Below are 27,813 nucleotides of genomic sequence, written 5' to 3' on the forward strand. Positions count from 1 at the left end.
ATGTTACTCTTTAGCAGATGAAAGGACAGGCATTCGGCACACCAGAAGATGGAAGTTTTGAAAAGCTGATGTTTTTAGGTTCCTATCATTGAAAAAGAGAATGAATTCCTCTGCTGAAGCCTTCTATCGGGAATAAATTGATGTATTAATTTAAGAAATCACCTAAATTAAACAGTTATTTTCTCACAATGGCAATACTTTCTTTATTTGCACACTCTAGGTATGCAAAGCTGCAGTCTGCTGGAACAAACGTACATCAGAACCATGAGCCTAATTCTACCTCTGCTGTGACTCACTGTAGCCTGAGGAAGTCACTATGTCCTTCTGCATGTAATAATGACACCGTATAGCTCATTTGGGTGTGAGCAGGTTCATTAGTTAATGCTTGATATTGCTGTAAAGCGCAAAATGTTTCATGAGTGTTTGGTGTTGTTATTTAAAAAGAAATAAACAGGAAATGTTAATCAGGAAATGTCATCACTGAGACACGAAATTCCTCAATGACACGGACAAGTCGGGCAGTCCCTCCAACAGCGGCATTCTTTGTGAATAGAAACATGATAAAACAGGTCTTTTCTACAGCCCTGACACACTGTGTGATGTCAGACACTGCACTTCCCAGAGAGATGCACTGGGAAACGCCACTCCCCTTCCAGGGGAACTGCTGGAGGATGTGGATCATGTAAGAAGAACCGATGTTGCAGTTGATGAAAGTCACTTCGCCATCGATGTTGTGAACGGTGCCCGTGCTGCTCAACGCGCTGTTTTCACACTGAAGCTCCGTCCACCCGTGATGCAAACACGCTCCCTCGTTACGCGCCCGAAAGCACGCGGAAGCATTCCCACACCGATCATGGCTCCTCAATGGCTTCACCCGCTGTTCGGCCCCTTCCTGCGGCGGGGCAGCACGCCTCACCATGGCTTGGGGCTTCTCGCGCCCGCCCTCAAAATGGCAACCACCGGCTTCGCCATGCGGCTGCGCAGTAAGGGCTGAGAAGCCGTTCCCTGTAGTAACATGGCGACGAAGAACGCCCGTGCCCCGCCCTCCTCAGGTGATTGCCAGGTTGCGCGGTCACGTGGCGGGCCGGGGCGGGGGCAGATGCGGGTTGTGAAGGGACGGGGTGGGGCTGGTGGCAGAGCGGCGCAGGGCCGTCGGGATGGAGGTTGTCAGGGTTTATTTCCGTCCTGCGGCTCTGCTCTGCGCTTGGCTCCTGTTCGGCTCCAGATGGGGCTTGGGGCTGCCCGGGGTCGGTGCCGTCTACGTGCTGGATGATGCCGGCGGGCTGGGCAGGGAGTTCGACGGGATCGGGGCGATCAGTGGCGGCGGGGTGAGCGGGGCCGGCGTGCGCGGGGCTCCCGGGGTGACATCGGCAACCGGGGATGGGGAAACCTGCTAGGGTGTACTTGGGGGTACCGGCGGGCTGAGGGGATGCTGGGGAGGCTCTGAGGACGTTGTGCGGTGAGCTGAGGTAGGGAGAGTGCAGGAGAGCAGTGCTGGGACTGAGCTGTGCTGTGCCTGCGGCTCTGTGCTATCTCCCCGTGTCCCTGCCCTCTGGGCTCCCTTTGCAGAGTGTCACGGGTGAGCAGGTGCCCTCCAATCCGCAAAAGCAGGACTGTGCAAGTGGAGGGTTAGAAAAGAACGTTGTTTGTGGTTAGCGAGTTCTCTATGCTGAATTTAATCTTATTAGTTGTGTGGAACTTCCTAGACCAAAATATGGGGATGTGCTTGGATGTTTGAATGTTAAGGTATTTGCATTTTCATTTTCTGTTTTAGGCCACATCTAGACTCCTTGTGAACTACCAAGAACCGTATCGCTCCCAGATCTTAGATTATCTGTTCAAGGTAAGGGCTGTGTCACTGCTGCTCTAATATCTGATTTCATGCAGTGTTTCTTACTGTCACGTGTTGGGATGTCTGTAGTATATTCAGGCTTTCTTGAGATTAGGCAAGCTCTATCTTGTAAAGCATCTATTTAAAGCTGTTTTTAAAACTTGACACGTGAGCCCTGTAAAAGAGTAGTGAAATTAATAGGTTGTGTTATTGCCTATGAGTTGTAGATGGCTTCGTAGCTAAAAGAGTGGAATGGCTGAGCCCTAAGGGAGCTTAAATCTATTAGAGCAAACCCTGGTTTGCACACCAATTCATAGCGTAGTAAACCACTCATTCAAATATATTCACTTTTTAATTATTTTTTCTTTTACAATTAGTAACTGTGAATACCACACTTACATGTATTTAGCGCTTTTTCTCATTCTTAATGGTTTTATTTTTATTGATATATATGCTTTTATGCATTCTTGTGGGATAAGTATTTTAGCCTGTTTTATTCTTCTTATGTAAAGAATAGGCTTCCTAGCTCTTCACAAGATGACATGCTCAGAGACATGATGTAGCAGGGGGTTAGTTAGGGTACTTTGGTTAAGTTGCATTGGACTTGATGATCTTTAAGGTCTTTTCCAACCTGAGCAACTCTGTGGTTCTAAGAGTTTTGATCCCTCTATGAAATGCTGGGAAGCTCCTTTTTCTGTGAGAAGAATAAAACCAGCAAGTGTTGTCAGGTGTGCAGACTCTAAAACCTAAGGAAGGAGTCTCCTTCCTTCAGAGTATGACAGCTGCTAATGTATAGCTGATAGCTGCTGGCTGTACTAAAGGGGTTTTTATGAGAACCTTACATTTTTAGTTGCTGTTCTTGACAGTCAGCATGTTTTGGTATTTGTTGTTTTTTATGTTTTTTTGTTTGTTTGTTTGTTTTTTTGGGGGGATGCAGCCTATTTCATCAGATTACTAGGATTTCTCTTATTCCTGTTTTCAGTGTATTTTCATCATCCATTTTGGGTTAATGAGGGCTCTGCTGTTTGATGACTGTAGGAAGTGTGTTGGACAGTTCTGATTCAAGTACAGATAGCTTATCATTTTTGTGGATCTGGCTGCATCACTTCAGTAGAATATCTATTCCAGATTAGTATAAAAAGTGTAGTTACTTTAGAAGGAATATGAATGTTACTGTTTGTAAACTGCTTTAGGTAGCAAGGGTAACCTGTGGAGTTACTCAGCTTAATATGGTAACGTTATTTGCACCGAACAGTAGCAACTTGTTTTGCTTTTGGCACTGTAAATTACTCTGCTGAAGGAGGATGCCATGTCACTTTCAAGCACTGTAATCCAGATGGCTGGAGGGGAATAATTTACTGCATAGCTTAGAACTGGGTAAAGGATATAATGAAGAACAATGTATAACTGGGGAGCATATCCATGTTCTTTGAAAGACCTGAATTGTGTGTTGCAAGTATGAGTTTTCTGAAGGAGTCAGCAGGAATATGATAAAAGAAAGTTCAGTTTTGAGAGCACAGTATTTGAAAGTTTTTTAGCATTTTCTTTCACTAAAACCCCTGAAGCTGTTATGAGACATATGGAAGGAGGCTTTGCCTCGATTTTCTTCTTGTGTTTAATGTTGGTAGACTTGCATGGTGAAAACGGAAAATGATATGTGTAGAAGTTTAAAATAAAAGGCGGCACAAGAGATGTAAAACTGGGAAATTCTTCTTATTTAAAAAAAAATAGAATCAACCTGTAGGCTGAGCAAACTATTGTCTATGTAGAAGTGGGCTGCTCTCTCTTTTTAATAAGTTCATCACTATATCTTAAAACTTATACTTGGTAATTCCATGGAAAAGGCCAGCTCCGTTAGTGCTTATTAAAATAATGATTAGTTGTAAATTCTGGCTTGAGCAGCTCTAAAACCACCAATTGCTGAAAGAACAATTGCTGAAAGAAGTAGGAGTAGGATGAATGCTTAACTTCTGCCAGTCAAATGCAAGTGAGATGAGGTAGTAGACCAAGTGGCAATTTGTTTTTCAGTATGGCAGTCTTTCTTGTCTTGCAACCTGCTAATTACAGAAAAAGTTATTTCTGACACACATATATGCTCTTTCACATAAGCAGCATAAGCCTTTGTATCAAAGAAATTTATGAGGGTAGTAGGTTTAATCATTTGATTATTCTTTTGAAAGAAAGGGCTAAGTTTGGCTTATGATAACATTAAAAATTCTTTAATATTTCTCATAAAGATTATCTTGTGGTTAGTCTGATTTCTCTTTGCTTTTTTTTTTTTTTTCTTTTCCAGCCAAATTTTGGTGCTTCATTACACATTCTCAAAGTAGAGATTGGTGGTGATGGACAATCAACAGGTATAGATTATGCAAGGTTTAGCTTCTCATTGCAGTGATGCTGTAAGTAACATGTCCTGCACGCTTCTCTTCAGTTAAGACATGGAGATGCATGTTCTGTTGTTCTACTGAAGTTACACAGAAATATCAGAAATGGTGTCTGCAGACTTATAAAAGGGATTTATACTTGTGTCTTAGAGATGGTATTCTCTTCCTCCTACCCTTCAATATAGAAATATATAATATGGTTAATAGTTTGTACTTGAGAGAAAATGAGTTCTCTGCAGAGCATTTCTCAAATACCGTTTCTGCAAAACAAATCCCATGAAACTTGTGTAGGACGTAAAATCATGAAAATGCAAAGATCAGAAGCAGTTTTCATTTTTACTTCAGTGAGCTGCTATGTTTCACTGGTGTTTGATCACTCTTTGTGATTCCTGTATTTTTATTTTTCCTCCTTTTGATCATAGTACTCTAAATTTCCTGGTGGCTGTTGAGACCAAGATAATCATAAATGCATATATTAGTGTTACCATATCTGGGAATAGGAAATGCCCAAAAGCTGATCACATTCTGATACAAAAAAAAAAAAAAAAAAGAGCTTAGTCTCCTTAAAAAGAAACCCACAAAAATGTCCTTCCTCCAAAAAAACACAATCATTTATGCGAAGTTAAGATGTTAAGAATGAGGGGTGGCCAGTTTTGCATGTTCCCTTCTACTACTCATTTTGCTTTGAAGTGTAGAGCAAAGAATGTGTGAACTGTGTTGGAGCTATGTGCTTGACTGCATATTGTAGCAGTGAGCAATGCAGAAAACTTTATAATGTGCAACAGCTTATGACACAGAAGATAATTGTAAACTAACTGTCTGCTTCCTTCCTAGATGGCACTGAGCCATCTCATATGCACTATGAAAATGATGAGAACTACTTCCGAGGTTATGAATGGTGGCTGATGAGAGAAGCTAAAAAGAGGAACCCCCAAATTAAACTGATTGGTAAATTATTCCAAGCCTTAAGATTTATATATATGTTGCACTAGACAAGATATAGCATCTCTAGTATTTGGTATGCTTGCGTGATGTTTCACTTAAACAGATTTTTTTTGCTTTTCTATCGTAGTGTAACATTCTGACAGTGCCTCATGATTTGCTTGCATCAAGTGATATTAGTGCTTAGACTTGATTACAGTGATGAATATAAATGATTTATCATTCAGGCTGAATTTCTGAATAACCAATAGAATAAGAAATTCAAAGGAATAAATTAAATTTAAAGGAAGCATTAATCTGTAAATCTTTCATGCCCCAAGTTCAATCATATGTCCTTATGGGCACATCACCTTCCTTCCCTTTGCTTCCTGTTTTCTTTGCTGTGTGTGTGTGTGTGTATGTATGTATATTTGAGTGGTAAGACAACTTTGTTTCCTTGTTTTGATTGTGGGTTGTGTGTCATAGAATGACTTGGGTTGGAAGGGACCTCAGGGATCATCAGCTTCCTATCTCCCTGCCACAAGCAGTGTTGCTAAATGCTAGATCAAGTACTAGATCAGACTGCCCAGGGCTCCATCAAATCTGGCCTTGAATGTATCCAGAGTCAAGGCATTCATCGCCTCTGGGCAACCTGCTCTGGCACCTCACCATTCTCTCAGTGTATGTAACAACACAAATACAGGATCCTGGATTTTGATGAAATACTTCACAGGATGTATTTCACATGAAAGAGGGGATGTCATTTTTTTTTTTCACCCTGTCTCCAAAAAGTGTTTCAAAAGTGAATCTGGCTATAAATCATTTGTTTTTTTATAGTGAGATGCCAGGTGGCATATATGTACTTCCTGAGACTATATAATTTTTCTTTATTAGTCATGATAGAACTCAATTCTGAAGTAAAAGCACAAATATCAGCACTTAGCTCTCACTGCTGTTTTGTGCAAGTGTTTTAGTAGAACTGTAACACAACTAATCCTGAGTTTAGTAATTATTTATTTGCTTTTTTTCTCTCTTTCCAGGATTACCGTGGACATTTCCATCATGGATAGGGAGGGGTGAAAACTGGCCCTATGATTATCCACATGTCACTGTTTACTATATTATTTCTTGGATATTAGGAGCTAAACAGTATCATGATCTGGATATTGATTATATTGGGGTCAGTAAAATATTTTATTTGTCTTCATTTCTAGGATTTTTTTTTTCTTTTTTCTCTGAATACTGGGAAGGGAGAGATGAAAAACTGTAATTCTGGTTATAACGTTTTGTTGCAATAAGACTGTTATCTACCATAACTCCTTTCTACAGTACTGCCCATTAATGTGGAAACAGTGTAAAGTGGCTAGGTTCCTGACTTCCCAATTCTAGAACAAAGTTAACAGAATATTTAGGAGTTTTGAAACTTGAGTGTGCAATTTCCTGTCTCACTTGTTGTCCCTGGGTTTTAGAGATAACCAGCTAACGAAAAGTGTTAGTTAAGACTTAGAGGTTGAAAAACACAGCTAGTGTGAGTGCTTGGCATAAAATATGGCTATTATTTTGCTGAAGGGCAGCCCTTTACAACTTCTTTCATTTTTACCTGCATTACTGAGAAGTAGTTAGGGTACATATGCTACAGTATATCTGCCATATTGTGTTATAAGGCATTATGTGGAAGTAGCGAGGGAATATTTGAGAAAATGTTATTTAGGGATGAGAGAGAAAAGCACTTTTCAAATTCATTATTTGACTGTGATTCAACCTTTTCTTCTTTCCTTCTGCTTAAGAAAATGTTTGATTTGTCTTAAATAAGTCTTACGCTTACTGGAACGCTCATTTTGGACTTCTAAGTGTTTTGATGCAAAATAGTTTAACTGCAGGGTAGCTGACAGTCAATTCAGTGGTCCTGGGTTGAGCTTCTGAAGTTATGGTTCCAGTTCCACTAAGAAAGTCTGATCTTTTTACTGTAATGTGGGAAGGCATGTATAATGCATGTCTTTTCTGGAATGTCTCTGTGTTGCTGACTGCATTAATCAGCATCAGTCTTTCTCTCTGGGTAGCAACTTGCAGGGAGGCAGTGGGGAGAAAGGTATGTGCTTGACACAACTTTTTAGTTCTTGCTTTGATCTGCTTTCAGAGTAGAAGGTAAGTTCTACTTATTAAGTATTTGGATAATGTCTGGTATCTGTATTATTACTTGATGTTCTCTATGACCGTGTCTTGAAGTTACAGTGTTTTTCTCCATGATTTCTACTAAACTGTAGACCCATTGTTAATGACACGTAATGCGTAACAAGGCTAACCATTGTAGTGCTCCCACTGCATTCGTGTTCTTTTTGGCAAGATTACGGACAATAGGCCTACGAATTAGATAAATAGGCATCTGGTTTGAATTTTTATGTAGAATTCTCTTGTGGAGCGCTGATAAAACCAATCAGAGCAATTTCCTTCAGCAAATAAAAACCACAGAGTTCAGAAACAATTCTGAAAGATTTGTATAAGTATATATAAGATTACATGATATATCAATGCATTCTGACTTCTCTAAATGGCCTTTTACTTTTTTCCTTATAGATATGGAATGAAAGGGCATTTAACAGCAAATATATCAAGGTATGTATGTTTTCCTTTTCAAAAGTGAAATGTGCTTCTTAAGTTACTTTGTTATCATTTATATGTGATTTACTTGTATGACTTCCTCTAGAATAGAGACCTTAATCCTGTGACTGCTTACTGAACTCTTTCTTGTGGTGGTTGCAGGTATAAAAAACTGATAGGGTCAGATCTTGAGAATTTTTTTATCTGAAATTTTTTATTGAAATTTGTAAATCAAAGTGTGCTTAATATGGAGGACATTTGAATGGAAGCCTCGGTAGAATCATACAAATTAATCTTACTACAAGGTGGAAAATAGCTTCTAGGATCTACAGTTCCTTAACATTGTGAAGTTCCAGTGGATATAATACATTTAAATTGTTGATAATACGAGTCCAGGTTGTTATGACACTTTATGATTTGCCTTTTCCATAAAGAAAAAGCTCTATATTTTAACTATGTAAAAGCTGATGCCTTGTTCTAAATGAGTTTGAGAGTGACAGTATTTCACTTGAGCTAATGCTAAGCTATCACTGCTTCTTTCCTTGTGTGCCCTTCTTTGAAAGCTCACTTCTGTTTCAGTTGTGTTATACTTAAGATTCCACTTCAGCATAAGTTCTGCTATATTCAGTTCCTTGTTGCTGCTTTGAGGCTAAGAAGCAATTACATTTCCTCTTCTTAAAAGAAAGAGTTAAGCTGAGTATGCAGAAAACTGCTATTTTATTTTTTAATACAGAACTCAACAGAAATTGGATCCCTTCTGCTTAACATTAGTCACTTAGTGGCTGTTAGATAAGTTCTTTTAATTGTATACACTGCATAAGGTCAGCTGTGTCACTTGTCCTGGCAACTTCTGTACTTATTTCATTCAGTGCTTAGTTTTAGTAGCATAATACAGAAAGTTATGTAGAGCAATTAAACATAACATTTCATTAGCAGGGGAAGAAAAGTTAGGCTCGAATTAAATGTCTTTCATGAGGCTGGCATATATAAAATTCTGCCTGCTCCTGAAAAGTGAGAGTGCTCTCCTATGAAACACTTCATTTCCTTCCTAGTATGCAAGTTTCTTCATAGCTCATATTAACTGCTTTTGGTGAGGGATGTCAGGAAGCAGAAAGCTGCTCGCATTATACCTGATAACAGAGAAACACCTTATCCAGTTTTGTATTTCTTATTAACAGGTATTAATCAACTGTGTATTTTTAAACTGATTTACTTGGTCATTGCTACCACAGCAGTTTAGTTTGCATGGCTTATCACAACTTAGACCAAATTCTATATTATCTGTGCTTCATTACACAACTAGTTTCATTAAGGTGATTTTTCTAGATTATCGCTTCTGTAGGGTATTACAAAAGTAGTTCACTAGTCAGGAATGGGCCAATGGAGAAATGTGAAGATATTAGTAGCCTCCTAAAGGATAATTCTAATTGTAGGGAGTAAGTCAATGCAAGATAGTGTAACATGTTTTCCAAACTGCAAGTTAGATTTATTCATATACTAGATTATATGTTTTTTTGTAAAAGGAATCATCAAAGAGAAAGCAGATCTTGCCATAAATAGAATACTCATATTTCACTAAATCACTGATAAGTTTTCTTTAGATCGCATAAGAAACTGGTTCTCTTCTGCTCAGTCTTCTGCAATGTCACTTCGTTCTAATCTATTTGCCTTGGCTTCCTGATGTACAGAGAATGAATGTGGAGAACAAACTGTCAAGTGGAGGTGTGGCATTCTGTTTGTTAGCATTTTAAATACCATTGAATTGGAACAGCTTTTGGCTTCAAGAACTGAATTTTTAAAGTTTGATCTTAAAATCACCAAAATACTTACTGAAATGTGTCAGCCTTCCTCTACTGTATGGCTTTATTTAACATGTGTTTTATCATTCATTCTCTTGCACACTGCAGTGTCATGTGTCATCTCTTCTTTATCTAATATGATTTCATTTGCAGTCAGCCATTTTAGGACATACTTGTATGCCAAAATGTGCATCTGAACAGCAAACTTTTTTTGTAATGACATAACATATATTTGAGTTATTGGTTATCTTGTTAAGTCTTTTACTGAAAGAACTTATTTTAGTTGTTTCATCCACTAAGACTCCAGTTATGTTTCTTACAAAGTAAAAGAAAAATGAAGCAGAAGTAATGATTTTGTTGCTTTAAAATTCTTATCGAATAAGATCCTATTCTTCCAGTTTTTAAATACTGTCAGTGTACTCCTTAAATTTTAAGGTTAGTCTATCTTCATATAAATGTGCATACTGGGGGTATGGAGTGGCTGGAACGACACCTTTCTGTGTATGTTATTGTGGAGTGTGTGTTTTGGGTATCTGTGTTGTGTCCTTGGTACCTGTCTTTTCACATGGAAGTTATGCAGTGTTTCTAGTCATTCTCTTCTGCTGAACTACCTCCATGATTAACCAGTTTTCTGTATGTCTAATGTAAGTCTTGCTGAACGTCCATTGGTCCTAATTCTATCTACTCTGGAGATCTAATCCATGTCCTTTCTCTTTCAAAGACCATATAGATCATATTTGGTCTTATCTATTATTTCTTCTGTGGAGCAGTTAAAAAGAATCCAAATCAGTCTAAAAATATGCCATTCAGAAACAACTAACAATTTGTCTTTTCCTTTGCAGTAAGCTGACGCTGTTTTCCTTTAGTGAGTCTCCATGATCCTAAGAATAATTTCAGCAGACTTTCTGCATACTTTATATAGCATATAACACAGGCATATCTATTAGTGCAGTAAGTAGTGTTAAATCAAAATCATCTGTGAATAAGTAAATCATTTCAGGGTACTGTTTCAATTAGTCAAATTCCTCCTTTCTATGGATCTTGCACAAACTTAAGCAATGTACTTTGTCAGTAAGTGTCTAATTAAAATAATAATTAATGTGGCAGTACTTTCTGAATCCTAGTTCAGGAATATTTTTGTGGTTCCCTCCTCTGCTGTTCCTCACCCCAAGTGGATTCATCACTGTTAATTTAGTAGTTTTTCTACTTGTAGTACAATATAGCCTTAGTTTTAGTCATCAGCTAGGAAACACTGTGGAAAACATCTTTAGAAGTCTCAGTTCCTTTAGATTTTAATTTCTAGTGAGCTTTATCTGCAGAATTCCTTTATTTTCAGAAGTGTGGTTTTGTCTAACTGTGCATCTTCAATCTTTTTCCACCAATGAGGTCAGACACATGCATCAACTTTCAAGGTGTTGTTATAAATGAACTGGTAATGCTTATCTTCCAGTCAGGTGCTTAGTATCTTACAGTGGTTTGGGGCCAGAATTGGAAAGTCTGCAGCCAAATATAAAAGGGTATCTGATGAATCAAGGGGTTAGACCTTGAGATCTAACTTTTTCCAGTGTTTTAGACTGACAAAACAATGTAGAGTTGTCTTCATAGTTCTGAAATGTTTAGTATGTTTGCCTCTGATCTATTCTGGATGGTAAATAATTTTGACTTAATGCACTGAAGGTTAATGGAATCTTAAACAGTTAAATCTCTCATGTATACTTTTTTTTTTTTTAATGTGTATATTTGATGGAGGAAAATTGGATGTAGCCTAGTAAGTTGATAGAAGTTCATGGCATCTATCATAGAATCATAGAGTCACCAAGATCATAGAATCACCAAGACCTCTAAGATCATCCATTCCAGTTGTCCATGGTAACTCCACCAGCTCCCTGGACAGCTTGTTCTAGCACATGACCACTCTTTTCAGAGAACTTTTTTCTAATGTCCAACCTGAATCTCTCCTGGCACAATGTGAGGCCATTCTCCTCTAGCTAATTATGTGGGAGAAGAGGCTGATTTTGCCATGTCACCACAACCTCCCTTCAGGTAGTTGTAGAGAGCAATAAAGTCACCCTTGAGCCTTCTTTCCTCCATACTAAAAAATCACAGCTTCCTCAGTTTCTCATAAGACTTGTGCTCCCGACCCCTTGTCATCTTCAATGCCTTTCTCTGAATGTGCTCCAGGGCCTTGATGCCTTTGTTGTAGTGAGGGGCACAAAACTAAACACAGTACTCAACATGTGGCCTCACTAGGGCTGAGTACAGAGGGTTGATCACTGCTAGCAATGCTTTTTCTGATACAAGATCTAGCCTTGCTGAGGCTTTCGCCATTATGAATAAAAACTGCACCAAAGTCATGGTTTTTAAAATATAGCATGTAGTATCATATTCTTTACCTATTGAAAGAGATGCTTTTCTAAAGAAAACTTTTGACAGTGAGACTTAAACTTGCTGAATGTTTTAAGTTACAGGGACTTAACAATAGTGTTTCTATCATTAATAACTCTTTTGTAAGCTTTTGCTTCAAAAGCTTAAAGCAGTTGAACAGAACTCTATAGTGCTTTTTTTTTTTCATTTTATTATTATTATTATTATTTTTCCTCTTGAAACATTGTTTAGTATCTATTAGTTCTAAGTTCATTTTTTTTCACCAACTCATTGCCTTTGGTCCTTATCATGACTACATACCAAGACAGAAAATCTCTCTATTCCTCTTCACGTATCTGGGAGTATGTTATTAAAGGTTATCTGAGGTGTTCAGATGACTTGAAAAGGCTTCCTTCTATGCTCATTTACAGTACCTATTGCATCATTTCTCTAAGATTGGAGAAAGGATTTTAGACTGTGGACTGATGTATTTTTCCCAAATGCTCTTGCAAGTGGAAGCTGCTGAACCTTGTTTTAATGTTTTAAAAATAATTTTTAGATTAATAGTTTTTTATAATTCCAGTCTTTTTATAGTGTGGCCTTCTGAATACTGGAGAAAACACTTCAGTGTTAAAAACACTTATCGGTATCTTTATCTGATTTGTCATTATGTCTCATCATTGAGAAGATTTCACTTACCTGTCTTATTCTGAAGTAATGCTCCTGCTGTCTGTTCCTATGGTTCTAAAATTATTTTCAGTCTTAATTTTTCATGTTGCATGGTTAATGAAAGGCTGTACTTTAAGTGTTGTTATCTGTTACTAAGGTACTTCGGCAGTCTTTAGACAAACTGGGTCTAAGCAACATTGGCATCATCGCTGCGGATGGAAATTGGAACGTTTCAGAGGAGATGGTAGTTGATCCATATCTTAATGATGCTGTTCAGGTAGTTGGGTAAGTGTGGGAGAAGGGAGGAATGTTACACATCGTGTATTGCTTCATTTCTGTAAATAAGTCTTCACCTCCATTTTTGAGAAGTCATGTAGTCATAGTTCCTAAAAACTTGGTTTTTAAATCATCACGTATAGTGGTAAATAACTACTCTTTCCTGTTTTCCTCTAAGTCTTCAATTTTGTGCATGTGTAAGACGATCTTAGAACCCTTCCATCACTTCTCTCAAGTGTTGAGTTAGAACCTAGGTTTTGAGCTTCTTACCTGAGAAGTCTCCTGTCATTCGCTAGTGCTAGCTAATCTGCATGTGCACCTTCGAAGTCAGAAAAGGTTTATGATGAAATTCTTGATTTGATCATTTGATCATTCTTGATCATTTCAAATGATCTTGAACATTCACTTGACACTTCATACCCTTGCCACATTCCCTACTATACATCCATTGCTTGTGAACTTTCTGGTTCTATCTGGAAGCTAGATTATTTTTTGCTTTCATCTGGTAACATCCAAAGTTAGTTTTTAAAACTGATACAACCTATCTCAATTTCAGCAGATAGGAGTGCCTACTGTTGCAGTTATGGCAAAAGGCAACTTGATTATTTGTCTGCACATTTGGTCCCTAATACACTTCGTTTCTATCTTGCTTTTTGCAAAAGGGTTTCTCTTGTTTTTGCATTCTTGCTTATTGCTGATTCTGAAAACAACTAATGTTGTTGGATTTTTGTAAAGCTATAACTTGTTCACAATGGAGATCAACTCTGCAACACAATTGAACCATTTATATGTGTATTTATTACCTATGCTATTAGCTTTATTATTAAGAACATGCTTATAGACCCTAGTGTGCTGTTTGTCCCCATTTATATGTAAGGGTGATAGTCTTGTAATTTTTTTAGACAGCTCTATAAACACACAGTGTTTATAGCAAGACAGTTAAGCAGGGATTCTGTAAAGAGATTACTTTCTTATGCATTGAGATTATAAACATTGATCACCTGTAAGTAGCTTCCTGAGAAATGTCAGTTGTAATACTGGTATTGTGTAACTAATTTTTGCATAGTTGTTTTTCTAACTTAACCTAGAACAGGCAAGACTTGCACCTCAGCAAGTTCATAGTGAATTAGGAAATGTTAGCATGAAAATCATAACTAAAATAAAACTTGCAAAATCAGTGTGCTGAATTTGTACAGTTCTTCTTTCATTATTTCTTTAAGAGCTCTATGGAGTCAATGTTTAAATTGTGACCTTAGAGTGTTTGGCTTTTGTACTGTTGGCATCTTTTAGAACTGCGGACAAATATTATTTGTTCTTTAAGATGAAAATGCTTTTGCCCCAACTTTCCTACCTCCACTGATCAGAGTGAAGAGCTAGAGGTATATATCAAGTAGTGGTGTTATTTGTTAAGGCATTCAGCTTAATAGACGGACAACAGAGTGAGTACACCATGTTTCTTAAACAGCGCTGACCTTAAGACAACTAACTATTGGAGTTCTTGCTGACCTAGAAAAAGATAACTTAATTACAGATCTGTCCTTCAGCTCAAGTTCATAAAGGTTCTAGAAGTACTCTGTAACTTTCTCTTAATTATCTGTATAGTTTTTTGTTTTTTTTTTTTACAGAAGTCAGCTATTCAGTTTGTTTTCTTGAGTAGTCCTAAATTATTTTCTTTGCAGTTGTTTTCTGTACATTGTTCTCTTTCCAACTGTAACACTCTCTGTGACTTTGTCTTACAGGTCTATAATGAAATAGAAACTAGGGATTAAAATTATATTGTTTTACTTAAAATTTTTGAAAGCAATTGAAATGGCTTTGACATCCATTTGTTTCCTTTCATTTTCTTCTTTGGTTGCACTGTTTCCTTATGACCTTACTTGTACCAGAAATACTGTTTGTAAACTTATGGATACGTATCGTGGATGTATGGTAGGGTTTTTGTCTCTTTTCCCCCTGCCCCTACGTGTTTACTGGGTTGTGATTTGAAATGTAGGGGACCTAATATTTTCTAATTAAAACAAAGGTTACCAAGCTGTTAACATTCAGTATGCTTCACTTCCTTTGACTGAGGGATTAATCTTAATGAATGTAGTCCTTGTCACTATTTCATGCCAATGAGTTGCAGTGGTTGCCATTGAAATGGGAATTTCTTTAGGAAAAAAAAAAAAAGGAAAAATGTTTAGTTAACTTAAGGCTTAAACTGTGTTGTTATACTTCTATGTTTTGTTTGCAAGACTATCTTCACTACTGTCTTCCTATGTTGTTTTAATGGGTGCCTTTTTGTTTTTGTGTAGTTGTATACCTTCATACTAATCTTCTTACTTATGACTCAGTACCACCTGTTCTACATTATGCACCATTGCATATTGGCTTATTTGCCAATATTCAATTAGACTTGAATATGTTACATAATGTTTATTCTGATGCTTGTTGAGAAACTGACAAAGTAAAAATGTTTTTCCATAGTTCTCAACAATTTATCATCTACTTGTAAACCATTAATAATGGACAGGGATCGTATGTTAGATAATTGAAATCTGTGGTTAGGCCAACTTTTTTTTTTGTTAGAAATAACAAATCACATTTTATTTTTTACTGATGCATCTTGAGTCTTGTAACACAGTGATGAAATAGCAGAAATTATTGTTGCCATATCAGTGTTTTCCCCCCTCCTATTGCCTATGAATAAAAAATTACTGTAAGTCAGGAACATATCACTGTAACAGGAACATAAGCTACCTCAATTTAAAAGTGTAGATTTTACTGATAGAATAGTCCTTCTGTGTAGAATTTCTGGGATGTTTCCTATATTTATTGGCTGTTTGAAAAGCCACCTCTGGAGGATATGAGGTTGGACCTCCTTAAATGAAGGAGGTGCAGTTATCTCATGGTGCTGAGGTTTGCTCAGTTAACTTGGAATATCTTCACAACCTCTTTGGAAACTTAGTCTACATATTTGACTGTGCTCATGTTTTCTTACCCTTTATCTTGTTTCTTTCTTCCCCCTCCCCCCCCCAAATGTCAAGGTGACAAGGTGTCATTTGCACCTTGTAAATCCAGGTTACTGTTCCCAGTAATCTTCCTGCCCTTTGCGTGTTTAGAAATGGCTTCCAGAAAACCTGTTCTTATTGACTTTATCAGGAACTAAGGGTAGATTGACAGCCAGTAGCTTCTTCTTTCTTGAAGACAGGGCTACTGTGTTCTTTCTGTAGGCATTGGGAACAGACTCTACTCACTAAATGCTTTAGCCTTGATGTGTATAAGCCTGCAAACAGAATGTTGCTGTATTCTAGTACAAGATGTAATGGAAAAATGCAGTGCAAATATAATACTGAGTTCAGTCAATGTTCTTAAGGCTTTGGGTCAAGAGAACATATTTCATGCTGTTGTCAGACTGAATAACCTTATTCAGATGGTAATCTGTGAAGATGATCTTGAATCATTTATCTTGTAGGTAGTATCCATTGGTAGAGAAGATTATATGTTGTAGAAATATACACACTGTGAAAATAGTTAGGCATTTCATATTACTTGAATTACAAGTACAGAAAATGCTTTTTAGGGGCCTTCTGAATTCCAAGAAACTGTTGTTGGCTTTGCTCACATGTGACTTTAGACTTGTTTCAGTAATATTCGAGGCCTTTCTTGAGAAGTATACAGTGGTTGAAATGATAATGCTTGAAATAAGATGCAGCTGAGTAATCTATGTGTTTAGGGTTACTCTTATTTCTTCTGTTGGTTGTGTTTAGGAAATGCTGACTTGTTATTGCTTTGCTGTTAAACTGAAATAGTTGATTAGATGAAAGAATAGTTGTGTCCAAATCCTTTAATTTTAGCTTTGCTTCTACAAGTTCTATACTTTTAATGTTTAGTTGTCCTTGTCCTGCTGTTTGTGGTTCTTGTAGCCTAACCCTCAGCACTGTATCACTGAAGTGGCTGATCTGCAAATAGAATATCTTGCATGAAAATGTTTTGTCTGTCCTCAACTTCATCTGCAGCTTTGTGTGCATGTAAGAAAACAACCACCAAATGTTTTTCACTTTGTTATGTAATTTGGGGTTTGGCATGACAGAAGATTCCTTTTTTGAAAGCAGTTTGTGGTTGACAGTCGCTTTATTACATGTTGTTTGGTCTAAAAGATTTTTGTTCCAGTATAAGAACAAGAACTGAATCATGATGGGGCTTTTTTTGTTGTTGTTGTTGTTGGCTTTTTTGAGTATGTTCAAAGGGTCTTGAAGGAGCCGGTGCCTTTCCCAGTATAAACTTTTGACAATTTGAAAAACATTTTTTCATGTATTCCTTCTCTCTGTTTGCTTTTTTTTTTTCTTTTTCTTTTCCTCCCAAAGCTTTTGAGGTACACACTGGATAAGAATGGTCTGCAGCAGGTGAGGATCATAGCCAGCGATAGACTGTGGGAGCCCATTTCCTTTGTCTTGCTGATTGACTCTGAGCTCCACGAAGTGGTCGATGTCATTGGGTAGGGGGTTCTCCTTTTATCTTGCTGGTTTATTCACAGCTTGTCTTTGTTTTGCTTGCTTATAAATAGTACAGCCAAAGCTGTACCCTCTGTTACAGGTTTGATGCTTTAGTCTTTTTTACTAACCTATGTCAAGTGGTTTAGTAAGACCCAGTCTGGTCAAGAGCTCAAATCCTAGCCTGCTTGCAGCTTAAGACTTTTAATTGAGTCATGGTTTCCTACAGTGTGCAAGATCTTGTTTGCTGTGGCTGCACTTTTGTTGACTGGAATGGGTTTTACTAAAATCTTTTTACCCTGAAGCTTGCTTCAGTTCCTGTATTTATATATGTTTTCATCACTTGACGATCATGTTTTGCAAATGTAGACTAAATTTGATTACTGACTTCTGAATGCAAACATGTAAGATCTGGTCATTAACTTTTACTGTAGCTCTAGATTTTATTTATGATATTTCGTAAACTTGGCTGACCCAATCACGTATTTCAGACATGGCTGTTCCTGTTTCAACTTTAGTCTTTTTTGTTCAACCCATGGGACACGTGAAAATGAAGACTTTCCCATCAAACATAAATAGGAGTCAGTGCCCTGGTAAAATCAACCCCTCCTCTCATTCTGAACAAGAGTATCCTAACAATTTCATGCGGGTCCCCATGTGGGCCAATAAGTGAAGGCAATTACCAACTCACCCTGACAGGTATAAATCTGCTGTTGCTGTAGTGAGCTCAATTGCTTTCCTGGCAGCAGCACTTAATGTCAGTTCCTGAAGCTTAACTATTTTCATGCTATCCCAGTAAACTATAGTTACTTTAGTCTGTGTGAGAAATCAAAGATTTATGGTCCCTACTCTGATTCAGACTTAGCGGGAAGCTGAAATAGACTTATGTAATGGATAATCAGCTGGCTACTGGGCATTCAATGGTGTGTGTTTCGTCACAGAATCTCTCCAGAAATATTGTTGGAATTCATTGTAACTTGAAACTGTAAATAAATAAAAATTCAGCCAGCTAGATTTTTATGTGCATATGCAAAATAAATTAAAAAAAAAAACAGAAACATCTTGGACTTGGTAACCGAACTTGGAATCAGTGAGATCTCATCAGATGAGCTGGATAGGAAATTAGTTACAGCTATTACTTTTGTTATTTTGCACTATTTGCATCCAAACTTTAAGGACAGTGCAGTGGCTAGAAATAAGGAGGAGCTCTGAAGAGACACTATTAAACTATTAATGGGTATTCACCAATTTACAAATGACCCAGGTAACCAAGGCTCTTTATAACATGACATTTCCAAGCAGCTTTTCAGAGCTATCATAGCTGCATGAATTCTATTGGTGAAATGAAATATAATAAATTACAAGCAAATATTAATCATACGTTTAAACTAAATCATAACTTTTGTGGTGGAGGAGGGTGGATTTTTTTTTTTTAAAGATGGAGTTGCAGTTTCCACACTAATTCTTCAGATGTAGAATTTTTTGTGTAAACCAGTTAGTTCAATTTTGCTTGTTATAAAGTTAGAGACCAAGTTATTCAGACTCTCTGTGTTGAAAAGTTTTCCATCTTTTCCTGCTGTTTGTTGAGAGAAAATAAACATGTTAGAGAGTGTCAGTGAGTACAGTAGAAATTTTCATTTATTACTTGAATTCAGAACGTCTGTCACTGTAGTTAAAAGCATCAGTGTTCTTAACCAGGCCTGTTTTTAAATGTGCATTTAGTTTAACGTAGATGCCACAGAAACCAAGACTTTTATACAATTTCTTCAAAACTTAATTATGCAGAAATTAATAATCTAGGAGTAATGTGGCAATACAGTGTTTTTCCATGATGTGATACCTATAATAATGGAATTACAACTGTCCCAAGTACATTTCAGGCCAGAGATAGTGTGAGAAGCTTTGTTACAGTAAGAGTATTATGTAGTTGTCTTTTGTTGTTATTTTTTCCATTTTAGCACATTGCTGTATGCAAAATAAAAGATACTGTAAAGGCTTTTGTTTTCTTTTTTTTAAGAAAGCCATCTAAATGAAATCACTGTAGGCAGTTCTGCAGTGCAGTCACCTAAGTCCTTAAATAAATAAGGTTTTTCCTAATGTTGCTTCTTGTACACTGATTAATGTAGCTGCTCTTCACAGACAAATGTGAGTTTTTCACATGAGATATGTTGCTTCATCATCTGTATAAAACACATTCTACCTGAGAAAACATTTAAAAATTATTGTTACCACTGGAACAATTAGAGGCCCTGGTGAGAATCCAAAATACCACTACTGCTTTTGAAGCATCATATCTATAAGGATGAGGCATAAGTACTCCGTTACAATTCATCTTCTCAGGCAGTGGGAAGAGTATGTGTTTTGGAGTCTTGTTTTCCTGAAGATGTTAGTGGTCCTTATTTGTCAATTATTTTATGTTTCTGTTATTCTCCAGTGCGGTAAAAAGATTGTTCTGACTGCTGAAGGACTAAAGCCTACTGTTCTGGCCACAGCTTTTCTCCTTTATTTTGCTAGTTGTTAATTGCTGAGGCTGTAGGGTGGCACCAGATATCCAGAAGAATTTTTTAGCCTGGTCTTGTGGGGCTTTTTTGTTTTTTATTTTATTTTTTTTTAATTACATTGAATTCAATATATCAACATGTACCCTTGTGAAAGTCTGCACTGTAAGCAGATGGCAAATATTGACTTTGTTCATTTGGGTGGGTCTTAAAGTGGACATGCTGCAGTGGTTTTAACTCTCTTAAAAATAATTTCTTTTTAAAAACTTACGTAGTTTTCGTATGGATTGGGAGTTAAATACAAATTAATCACATCCTACTTTCTTAGAACTAGTTTAGATGTTAATTAGGGGAAAAACCGTCTCGTTTAACAGCTGTGTTTGAGTGAAAAGCAAATATGGTGTAAATCATTTTCTTTAATAGTAGTTGAAACTGTGTCTAAGAGTAGAGAAAAAGGATGCATTTCCTAACTGATGGTGAGACTGTTTTACCTGCTTGCAGACCAATGGGACAAAAAGTGAATGTTATAAACAAGTGGGTTTTAAATGAAGCAAAGATACTGCTTATAGTTTTATTTGGCAGTGATGCTGACAGTACTTAAGAGTTTAGGGACATGGAGTGTACAAGCACAGATCTATTCCTTCTCTGCATTGTCATTGCAAGCTTTATGCCTATACAAAAACCTTCACTTGGTACTAAGGTAATACTGTCTGTTACATTACCTCTAGTGAAGGTAAGTGTGAAGGACTACAACTCTGGGAAATTGCCTGTTTTTGAATAGGGGTGAAAATAGTCGAAACCAACGATCAACCTTAGAAATACCTGTGTTTTCTTTTCTCTTTTTTTCATTTTTGTTTTGTTTTGTTTTTTTTTTTGTTTTCCTGATTCATTAATTGATTAAATTTGTCAAGTTTCAGCCCATTAGTAAAAGAAACCTTTATACTTTCCAGTTGATATCTTAGTTATAGCATGCATTTAGTGTGTTCAGCGGGTGCCCAAACTGAGAGGAATGACCGTGATTTCTGCAAATGTTTTAAGAGATTTTATTTCATCCATGATAATTTGCCACATTGAATCAGTGTTGTGATTGAATATGATCAGTAGTCTTTATGTGGGAGAAAGTATCTGTATTTGCACTAAGGAAAGTCTTGTGAAGAAAACTAGCTTTCATTATGTTTCTGTTGTTTTCAGTTTATACCTCTGATAGTCCACTTAGCGGAGCTTATTAGAAAGGTGTGCAAGAAGAGCCAAGTTCATGTTCAGCGATTAAGACTTAAATGCAATGGAGTGTTTGTAATCTCCTGTGCTGTATCTTGCTGTTAATTTATAATTATTTAAAAGTTTGCTTAAGACACTATAAGATAACTTGTAAAAGTAACTGTAGTATGCTATCAAGGTCAATTTGAAGATAAAGCTGTACTTTAGCCAGCTGCAGAAATTGTGTTGAGTATTTTAGCCTTGGTTTACTTAGGCTGATATGTTTTAAAGAAGTAATCTTGTACTGATGGGAATGCAATAAGCTGTGGTATAGTACAGATGTCTCTGTAGTACAAGTTCTCTATTCTATTAGAATTTAGTTTGTTTTTATAGAATTAATTAGTTTGTTTTTAACTTTCATTTTGGAGGAGAGCAGTTAAGCCTGGAAATACAAACAGAAGCTATGCCTTCTCTTTTTGTGATAAGTGCTCTTTCTTCTTAAAATATTGTGTAGGGCTCACTATCCTGGGACAGAAACAGTGCCAAATGCCCTACAAACTCAGAAGAAACTGTGGGCTTCAGAAGATTATAGTACTTTCAACGATGAAGTAGGTGCAGGCTGTTGGGCACGAATCCTAAACCAAAACTACGTAAATGGAAACATGACCGCGTAAGTGTTGTGTATTCCTGGTAACTTTTAGAACTTCATTTGTAAGGATTATCTAAAGTAACATGTAACACATCCGCCTGCTATGTTAAAACTGTAGATAAACTGAAACTCTTTCCTCTGTCAGTCCGAATTTGGATATTCTGAGATTTGAAGACTATTGTCCTTAACCACTTGAAGAAAATCCAGGAGGAAAATAGCAATGAAGTTAACCTAGCTGTATACTTCTCAGGGTCTCTAGAGTTTTTTGTCTTCAGCTAAATGTAATAGGTTTTTTTAAAATAGATTTTCTGTTTTTTTTTTCTGTACAACTTCTTTCTGAGAATCCATTCTGAAATTTGCTGTGCTCTTCTGATATCTTTATTATCTTCTGTATGTTTTCTTGCCAAATAGAATTCTGGGAAATTATATAAATCAGTTTGAAAACAGAATAGGAAACACACTTTCTTTCCAGTGAAACTACAAATGAAGGCATTGATATTTGAGCTAAATTATTTCAGGGCTTTTAGCTTTTATCTAAGTTTGTTTTGGATTAATGAAGATAAATTCTTTTACCTGGAATACTTGAAACAAAGCACAGTAGAAAGCAAAAAAAGAAATTTGTTTTTTCATTGCATGTTGGAGGAAAAAATCAGAGTAAATTCTTATATTAATTAATAATCTTGATCTAATGCTATCCATATGAATAACAATCAAAACAAACCTATTTTTCCAGAACTATTGCATGGAATTTAGTGGCAAGTTATTATGAAGAATTGCCCTTTGGTCGATGTGGTTTGATGACAGCACAAGAACCATGGAGTGGCCACTACAAAGTAGAAGCACCTATCTGGATTACAGGTTAAAGGAAAAAAAAAGTGTTTATGACTGCATTGCCAGTCTCTTTTTTTCTACTTGCGTTATTTTTTGTACCACATTAAAGTAGCTTCATGGGAAGTCTTATAAATACTTTAAGGCAAAAAAGCTTATTCCAGTAGTAAGCAGAAAGATCTAAAAAAAGGGAAATTTGATCATTAGGTTATATGCAGAAATAAACTGCTTTTTACAGCTATCGCTAGTAAAGTATTTTGATCTGAAGTGCGTGTAGAGGTTAGTGTGCTTTCCTAGTTATTTCTGTTTCATTCTTTTATTTTATTTTATCCTGAAGCAGACATCTGGTACCTTTCAATCTGAAAAAAAAAAAAAAAGAATGAAAAACCTTGAGGTTCCTGACCTCTGTAATTCAACATTTCTTTGAACGTAGGACAATGGAAATACTTTTATGCTGTGTCTTCAGAAAACAAGGATTCGCTGACTACTCCACAGTTTTTCTGTAGTCTTTTACTGTCTTTGCCACAGCCCTACTGAGCAGATGGCATATGCAGTGCCATTAAGAAAGATTGAGGCAAATGTCTTAATTTTCTGCTAGTTGCTTAGCATTGGGGGGGTAGAGGGGGGGTGGGAAATGGCTATAACATCATCTGAAAAGTTTGAGACACCTGAACACATCTTTTTTTCTGTGTTGGTTAGGATTTTCATGATGTCATGCACTTCTTTGCCAGTCTCTCATGCTGAAAAAAGCCCTACCTCATATATTTGATTACTATTTGAGGAGAAGCTCTTCTGTACTTTGACTTGTTTTCTCTGCCACAGAACAGATGTTTTATATAAATCTGTAATCTTTTGTATGGGTAGAATTGTTTTTGGAAATTTTATTACTTCATTTTGGAAATAATTTTTGTATATGAAATTAAGCTTAGACTAGAATTGGTAGTTATCTTTATTAAATCTTAAATATTTTTCTTATGATTTTTGTTCTGTCCCAGCACACACAACACAATTTACTCAGCCAGGCTGGTCATACTTGCAAGTGGATGGACACCTAGAAGGAGGTGGAAGCTTTGTAGCTCTGACAGATGGCCTAGGAAACCTTACCATTATAATTGAAACAATGGTAATGTACATCAACAAAATAGAATAAATAAAGGAAATATTTTGTTACAAGCAGCCGGCTTCAATTTATAACATATCTGTGAAGATCCTCTATAACGCTTCAGTAGTTTTGTTACTGAGATCACCAGAAGTCCTTTTTTTTTTTTTCCTATCTGAACATTGTATAATCATTCTATCACAAATTAATATTTATTTTATAGCAGACTTTGGGAGAAAATGAAGTTGTGTTTTTTAAAGCTGTGTTTAAAAAATTATCATTATAGTTCATGTAATAGTAATCATCTTTAAGATAGTGAAAAATTTATTTGCAAATTCATCCTGTGTTGCTTTTTATTATTTGTACAGTGTTTTTCTTGAACACTGGCATCTGATAGATTCTGGTAACGTATATTCTTGGCTCTTTCCTTTCTTCAGACACATAATCACTCTAAATGTATCAGACCTCCACTGCCTCACTTCCGAGTTTCACCTCAGCGAGCAACTTTCTACCTCAGAGGGTCTTTTGTAAGTAGACATTGAATACATTTGGTCACTTTTGTACTGTCAATTGTACTGCATCTTGTGTATACACATAAACTATGACAAGATATCAAGAGATCAGAACTGTTCACCTCCTGTACTAGCGGTTATATGCCTGCTGAAGTTTTAAATGTTCCACTTCTCCTTTTACCATAAGACACAATGTTATAACTGAATTTATATTATTATTACTCTCAACATATTTGTGTATATGGAAGAAAAAAATTGCTGAAACAGAGACAATTTGGTTTGTCATTAGGATTTATTCTACAGCTACATGCTCTGAAATGCTGATAAAGTTTAGCTGGCATGGTCGTGACCTTTCTAGTTGTCATTATTTGCTTTCTGGGGAAAGTAATTATATGATGCAGCTGACTATATGATTGATGCAAGTTTTGTTCTTCTACCCCATGAAAAGATATGCTGAGAATCTCTGTGTTGCATATGAGCAGTATTACTGTATTATTAGGATAATAGCTTACTGATATACAAAAATAGCTCTGAAAGTAATGCCTCCTATTTATTTCCATGGAAACAACAACACATAATACAAAGAGTGCAACAACAGCACACAGCTTGATAGAGCAAATTCTCAGCTTCAAAATACTGTTTTTCAACATAGTCATCACCATTAGCTCTGAATTTTAACCAGCTGTGATCAATAGCCTGTATGCTGTGCTTATAAAAGTCTGCCTTTCTTTCTTGGTGACATGTCTTTCATGTTGCTGTTGCCACTACTGGAATTTACCATCTACCACCTCGCTGTGCTCACATCAACTGGTGTATCCATAAACATTCAGCAAGCATCAGTGAATCTGCCTGTGACATTTTGGGCCAGCGTAATATAGTAGGAAGCATTATTTTTGGGTTACTTATGAATAAGTAAGGTTTGTAATGATTGTCTGAGTTAATTGGTGGCTACTGATGAGATCAGAAATTCTAAAGTAACAAAAGTTAGACACTGATAGTTTTCAAAGTCAAATTAAAATGGTTGTTGTTTTGGTTTCTTTTTTAATTTAAAGTTATGTTTAATTGTAGTATCTCCTGAGAACTCTTCAGGTGTGGCACTCTAAGCTTGGCTTTGAATTTGCAAAGTCCAGTCTCTTTGAGCAACTTGATCCTGTAAAGGTAAGTTGATTAGTTTTAATACTTTATTGTAACTTTTTTAGAATTGATATTGGAAAAAAAATACTTTGATTTACAATATAGAATTGCAAAGTAAGAAATAGAATCCCACACATCGATATAATTTGAGGTTACTGTTCTCTTCAGAGAGAAGTTTTGTGGCCTTCAGTGTGAATTCATAAAAATAAGTGCTGGTTGGGCTGGTAATACAAATTGTTTTGTAGGTCTGAAGTGTTGCAGCTTTTTAGTAGATATGTTCTTTGAGATTAATGATTTAAGTGGTTCTGCTGTAATAAGGACATCTGCGGTCTTCATTTTTTTTTTTTTCCAGTTTTTGGTCCCACCTTACTGCATTTTCAACCTATACATTTAAGTACAATAAAATGTCAGTATAGTGTAACTCAGCATTGTTTGTTGTGCCTAACTACTCATACTCATCTGCTGAATGTTAAAAGTGGTCAGGTTTAGCATTTCATTCCTGCTATAAAAGTATTTGCGGGATAATATCTGTAGTATTTATGTGGCCTGAAGGTGATAACCTTCCAAATTTCTGGCCTCTGCCTGTGTTCTTTGCCAAAACTTTGGGAAGTATCTGCTCGCTTGGATGCATTTATGAGAAATATTTTTTGAGAAGCGAACCTTTGAGATCTTCTTTTTTTTTTCTTTTGTGCTACTCAAAGTACTAAGAATATGAGAATATGGGACATTCATCACAAACTCGATTAAAATATACTTTTTCAGACTGTCTACTGTGAAAGAGTAGCCTTTCTCAAAAACAGAGCGTTGTATCTAATGTGACTTAAATCCTGCCCACAAAGGAGTATTCTAGTACTGTGTGTAATTTCAGGTGTGTGTTTCCCCCATTACTGGAACTGCGGGACTTCTGTGTTTAACTGTATAATTAAGGCTTGCTTTATTAGTTCTGTTTGACTAAAGTTTTACTAGCTGTATACAAACTTACCTGGAAGTAAAAAAGATTTAGAAAAACAGCCTGCAGATATTAAACATAGTCACAATTTTTTTCTGCCTTAAATTGAGGATATCTTTGAACTCATCAGCTTGAATAGTTTTAAGTTGCAATTTGATTTTTGCATCTTGAACTTTCTTTTAATTCCAGGTCTGGAGGGGAAGATTTTCTTTAGATCTGGATGTGGATGAAGTCTATACTTTAACTACACTTCAGACAGGAAGGAAGTGTAGCTGCCCAGAGCCTCCACCACCTCAACCCTTTCCTTCAAATTACAAAGATGATTTTAATATTCGTAAGTCAGAAATCTCTTTTCAAAAGCTTAAGTCTCACATAGGTACAGTCTCATTATAGATAGGCCAGAACAGCTGTGGTATTTGAATCATCTGATGTAAAAGACATGAAGTAATCTGAATGTGTTTCATTTCTTGTTTCTCTGATAATTTATCTATGTATAATTTGCTTCCAAGAAGGTGAATTTAATTCCAGCTCTTAACTAAGTGGCTGCTCCAGTTTTAAAATTCTTGATACAAAGTTATATCTTGAATGTAGTGAACTAATTTTTTTTTAAAGGAATATAAAAAGAATTGAACACATCACCTCTGAGAGCAGGCTGAGAGGGATGGAGATCTTCTGGATGAGAGAAGGCTCTGTGGAGACCTGATAGCAGCCTTTAAGTACCTAAAGGAGGCCTGTTACAAAGAAGAAGACAGACTCGTTATCGTGGTTTCTGGTGACAGAATATGGGGAAGTCATTTCAAACTTAGAGAGGGAAGATTTAGACTGGATTCAAGGAAATCTGGAGATCTTCAAAGTCAGGTTGGACCAGTTCAACCTGTTCTAGCTGAGAGCATCCTTGTTTTTTGCAGGACTTTTAAAGGTCCCTTCCAGCTTAAACTCTAACTTAGTTCCATGATTCCATTTGAAAACAAACTTTCTTTGTTCATATATTTACAAAAATGGTCCTGCTTCCAGCTTCTAAAACTTCATTTTGTATGTTTTTGAAGTACAAAAGAGTGTACTTTGATGCAGTAAATCAGAAGTCTGGAGGATTTCTTCAGTGGGAAACTTCTGAAATCAAGGTCCACAAAAGAAAAATGTTTTGGCGCTGATGTATTTTATTCTCTGGACAGGTAATCCGCCTTTCAGTGAAGCTCCAAATTTTGCAGATCAGACGGGTGTATTTGAGTACTTCGTAAATGGCTCTGACCCAGGAGATCACGTTTTCACACTCAGACAGGTGGTGATTCAGCGGCCCATCACTTGGGTTTCTGATGCAGATCAGACAATCAGCATCATAGGAAACTTTCAGTGGTATGTAAATACTTCTTTTTGGTGACATCTGAGGAAATGTTGTCCCTAACTGTATGCATTATAATTTGTTGATCTCTTTCAAACTTCATTTCTCTTGCATGGAATGTTTTTACCTTCACACAATCAATAGTCATGTAGAAATGATGATTAAAGACAGTTTCTTAAGTTCTTGAGCCCTGCATGGCACTGTTTAGTGATAGAAGTAGAGGGAATGGTTTCAAGCTGCACCAGGGGAGATTCAGGCTGGACATTAGGAAGTATTACTTCTCAGAAAGGGTAG

The 27,813-nt window shown here is 36.6% G+C and overlaps 1 protein-coding gene across 3 annotated transcripts in view; it reads left to right on the forward strand.

The window, feature by feature from the left end:
• The first annotated feature begins 1,097 nt into the window (after positions 1–1,097).
• The window catches only part of GALC (galactosylceramidase), a 35,767-nt gene continuing 9,051 nt past the window's right edge, over positions 1,098–27,813 (forward strand). Inside the window, exons 1-14 of one of the 3 annotated variants that reach the window (XM_072338752.1) lie at positions 1,098–1,328; positions 1,775–1,843; positions 4,125–4,188; positions 5,050–5,163; positions 6,177–6,316; positions 7,711–7,749; positions 12,724–12,851; positions 21,524–21,679; positions 22,392–22,516; positions 23,482–23,609; positions 24,023–24,112; positions 25,166–25,255; positions 26,370–26,514; positions 27,353–27,533. In XM_072338752.1, the coding sequence (XP_072194853.1) occupies positions 1,158–1,328; positions 1,775–1,843; positions 4,125–4,188; positions 5,050–5,163; positions 6,177–6,316; positions 7,711–7,749; positions 12,724–12,851; positions 21,524–21,679; positions 22,392–22,516; positions 23,482–23,609; positions 24,023–24,112; positions 25,166–25,255; positions 26,370–26,514; positions 27,353–27,533 (1,640 nt within the window). In that variant the 5' untranslated portion in view covers positions 1,098–1,157. Of the gene's footprint in view, positions 1,329–1,774; positions 1,844–4,124; positions 4,231–5,049; positions 5,164–6,176; positions 6,317–7,710; positions 7,750–12,723; positions 12,852–17,188; positions 17,320–21,523; positions 21,680–22,391; positions 22,517–23,481; positions 23,610–24,022; positions 24,113–25,165; positions 25,256–26,369; positions 26,515–27,352; positions 27,534–27,813 lie in introns of all 3 variants that reach the window. The other 2 variants (XM_072338753.1, XM_072338751.1) reach the window with 2 other exon arrangements.

This window comes from Excalfactoria chinensis, chromosome 5 (assembly GCF_039878825.1).
Source record: "Excalfactoria chinensis isolate bCotChi1 chromosome 5, bCotChi1.hap2, whole genome shotgun sequence".
NCBI classification, from domain to species: Eukaryota; Metazoa; Chordata; class Aves; order Galliformes; family Phasianidae; genus Excalfactoria; species Excalfactoria chinensis.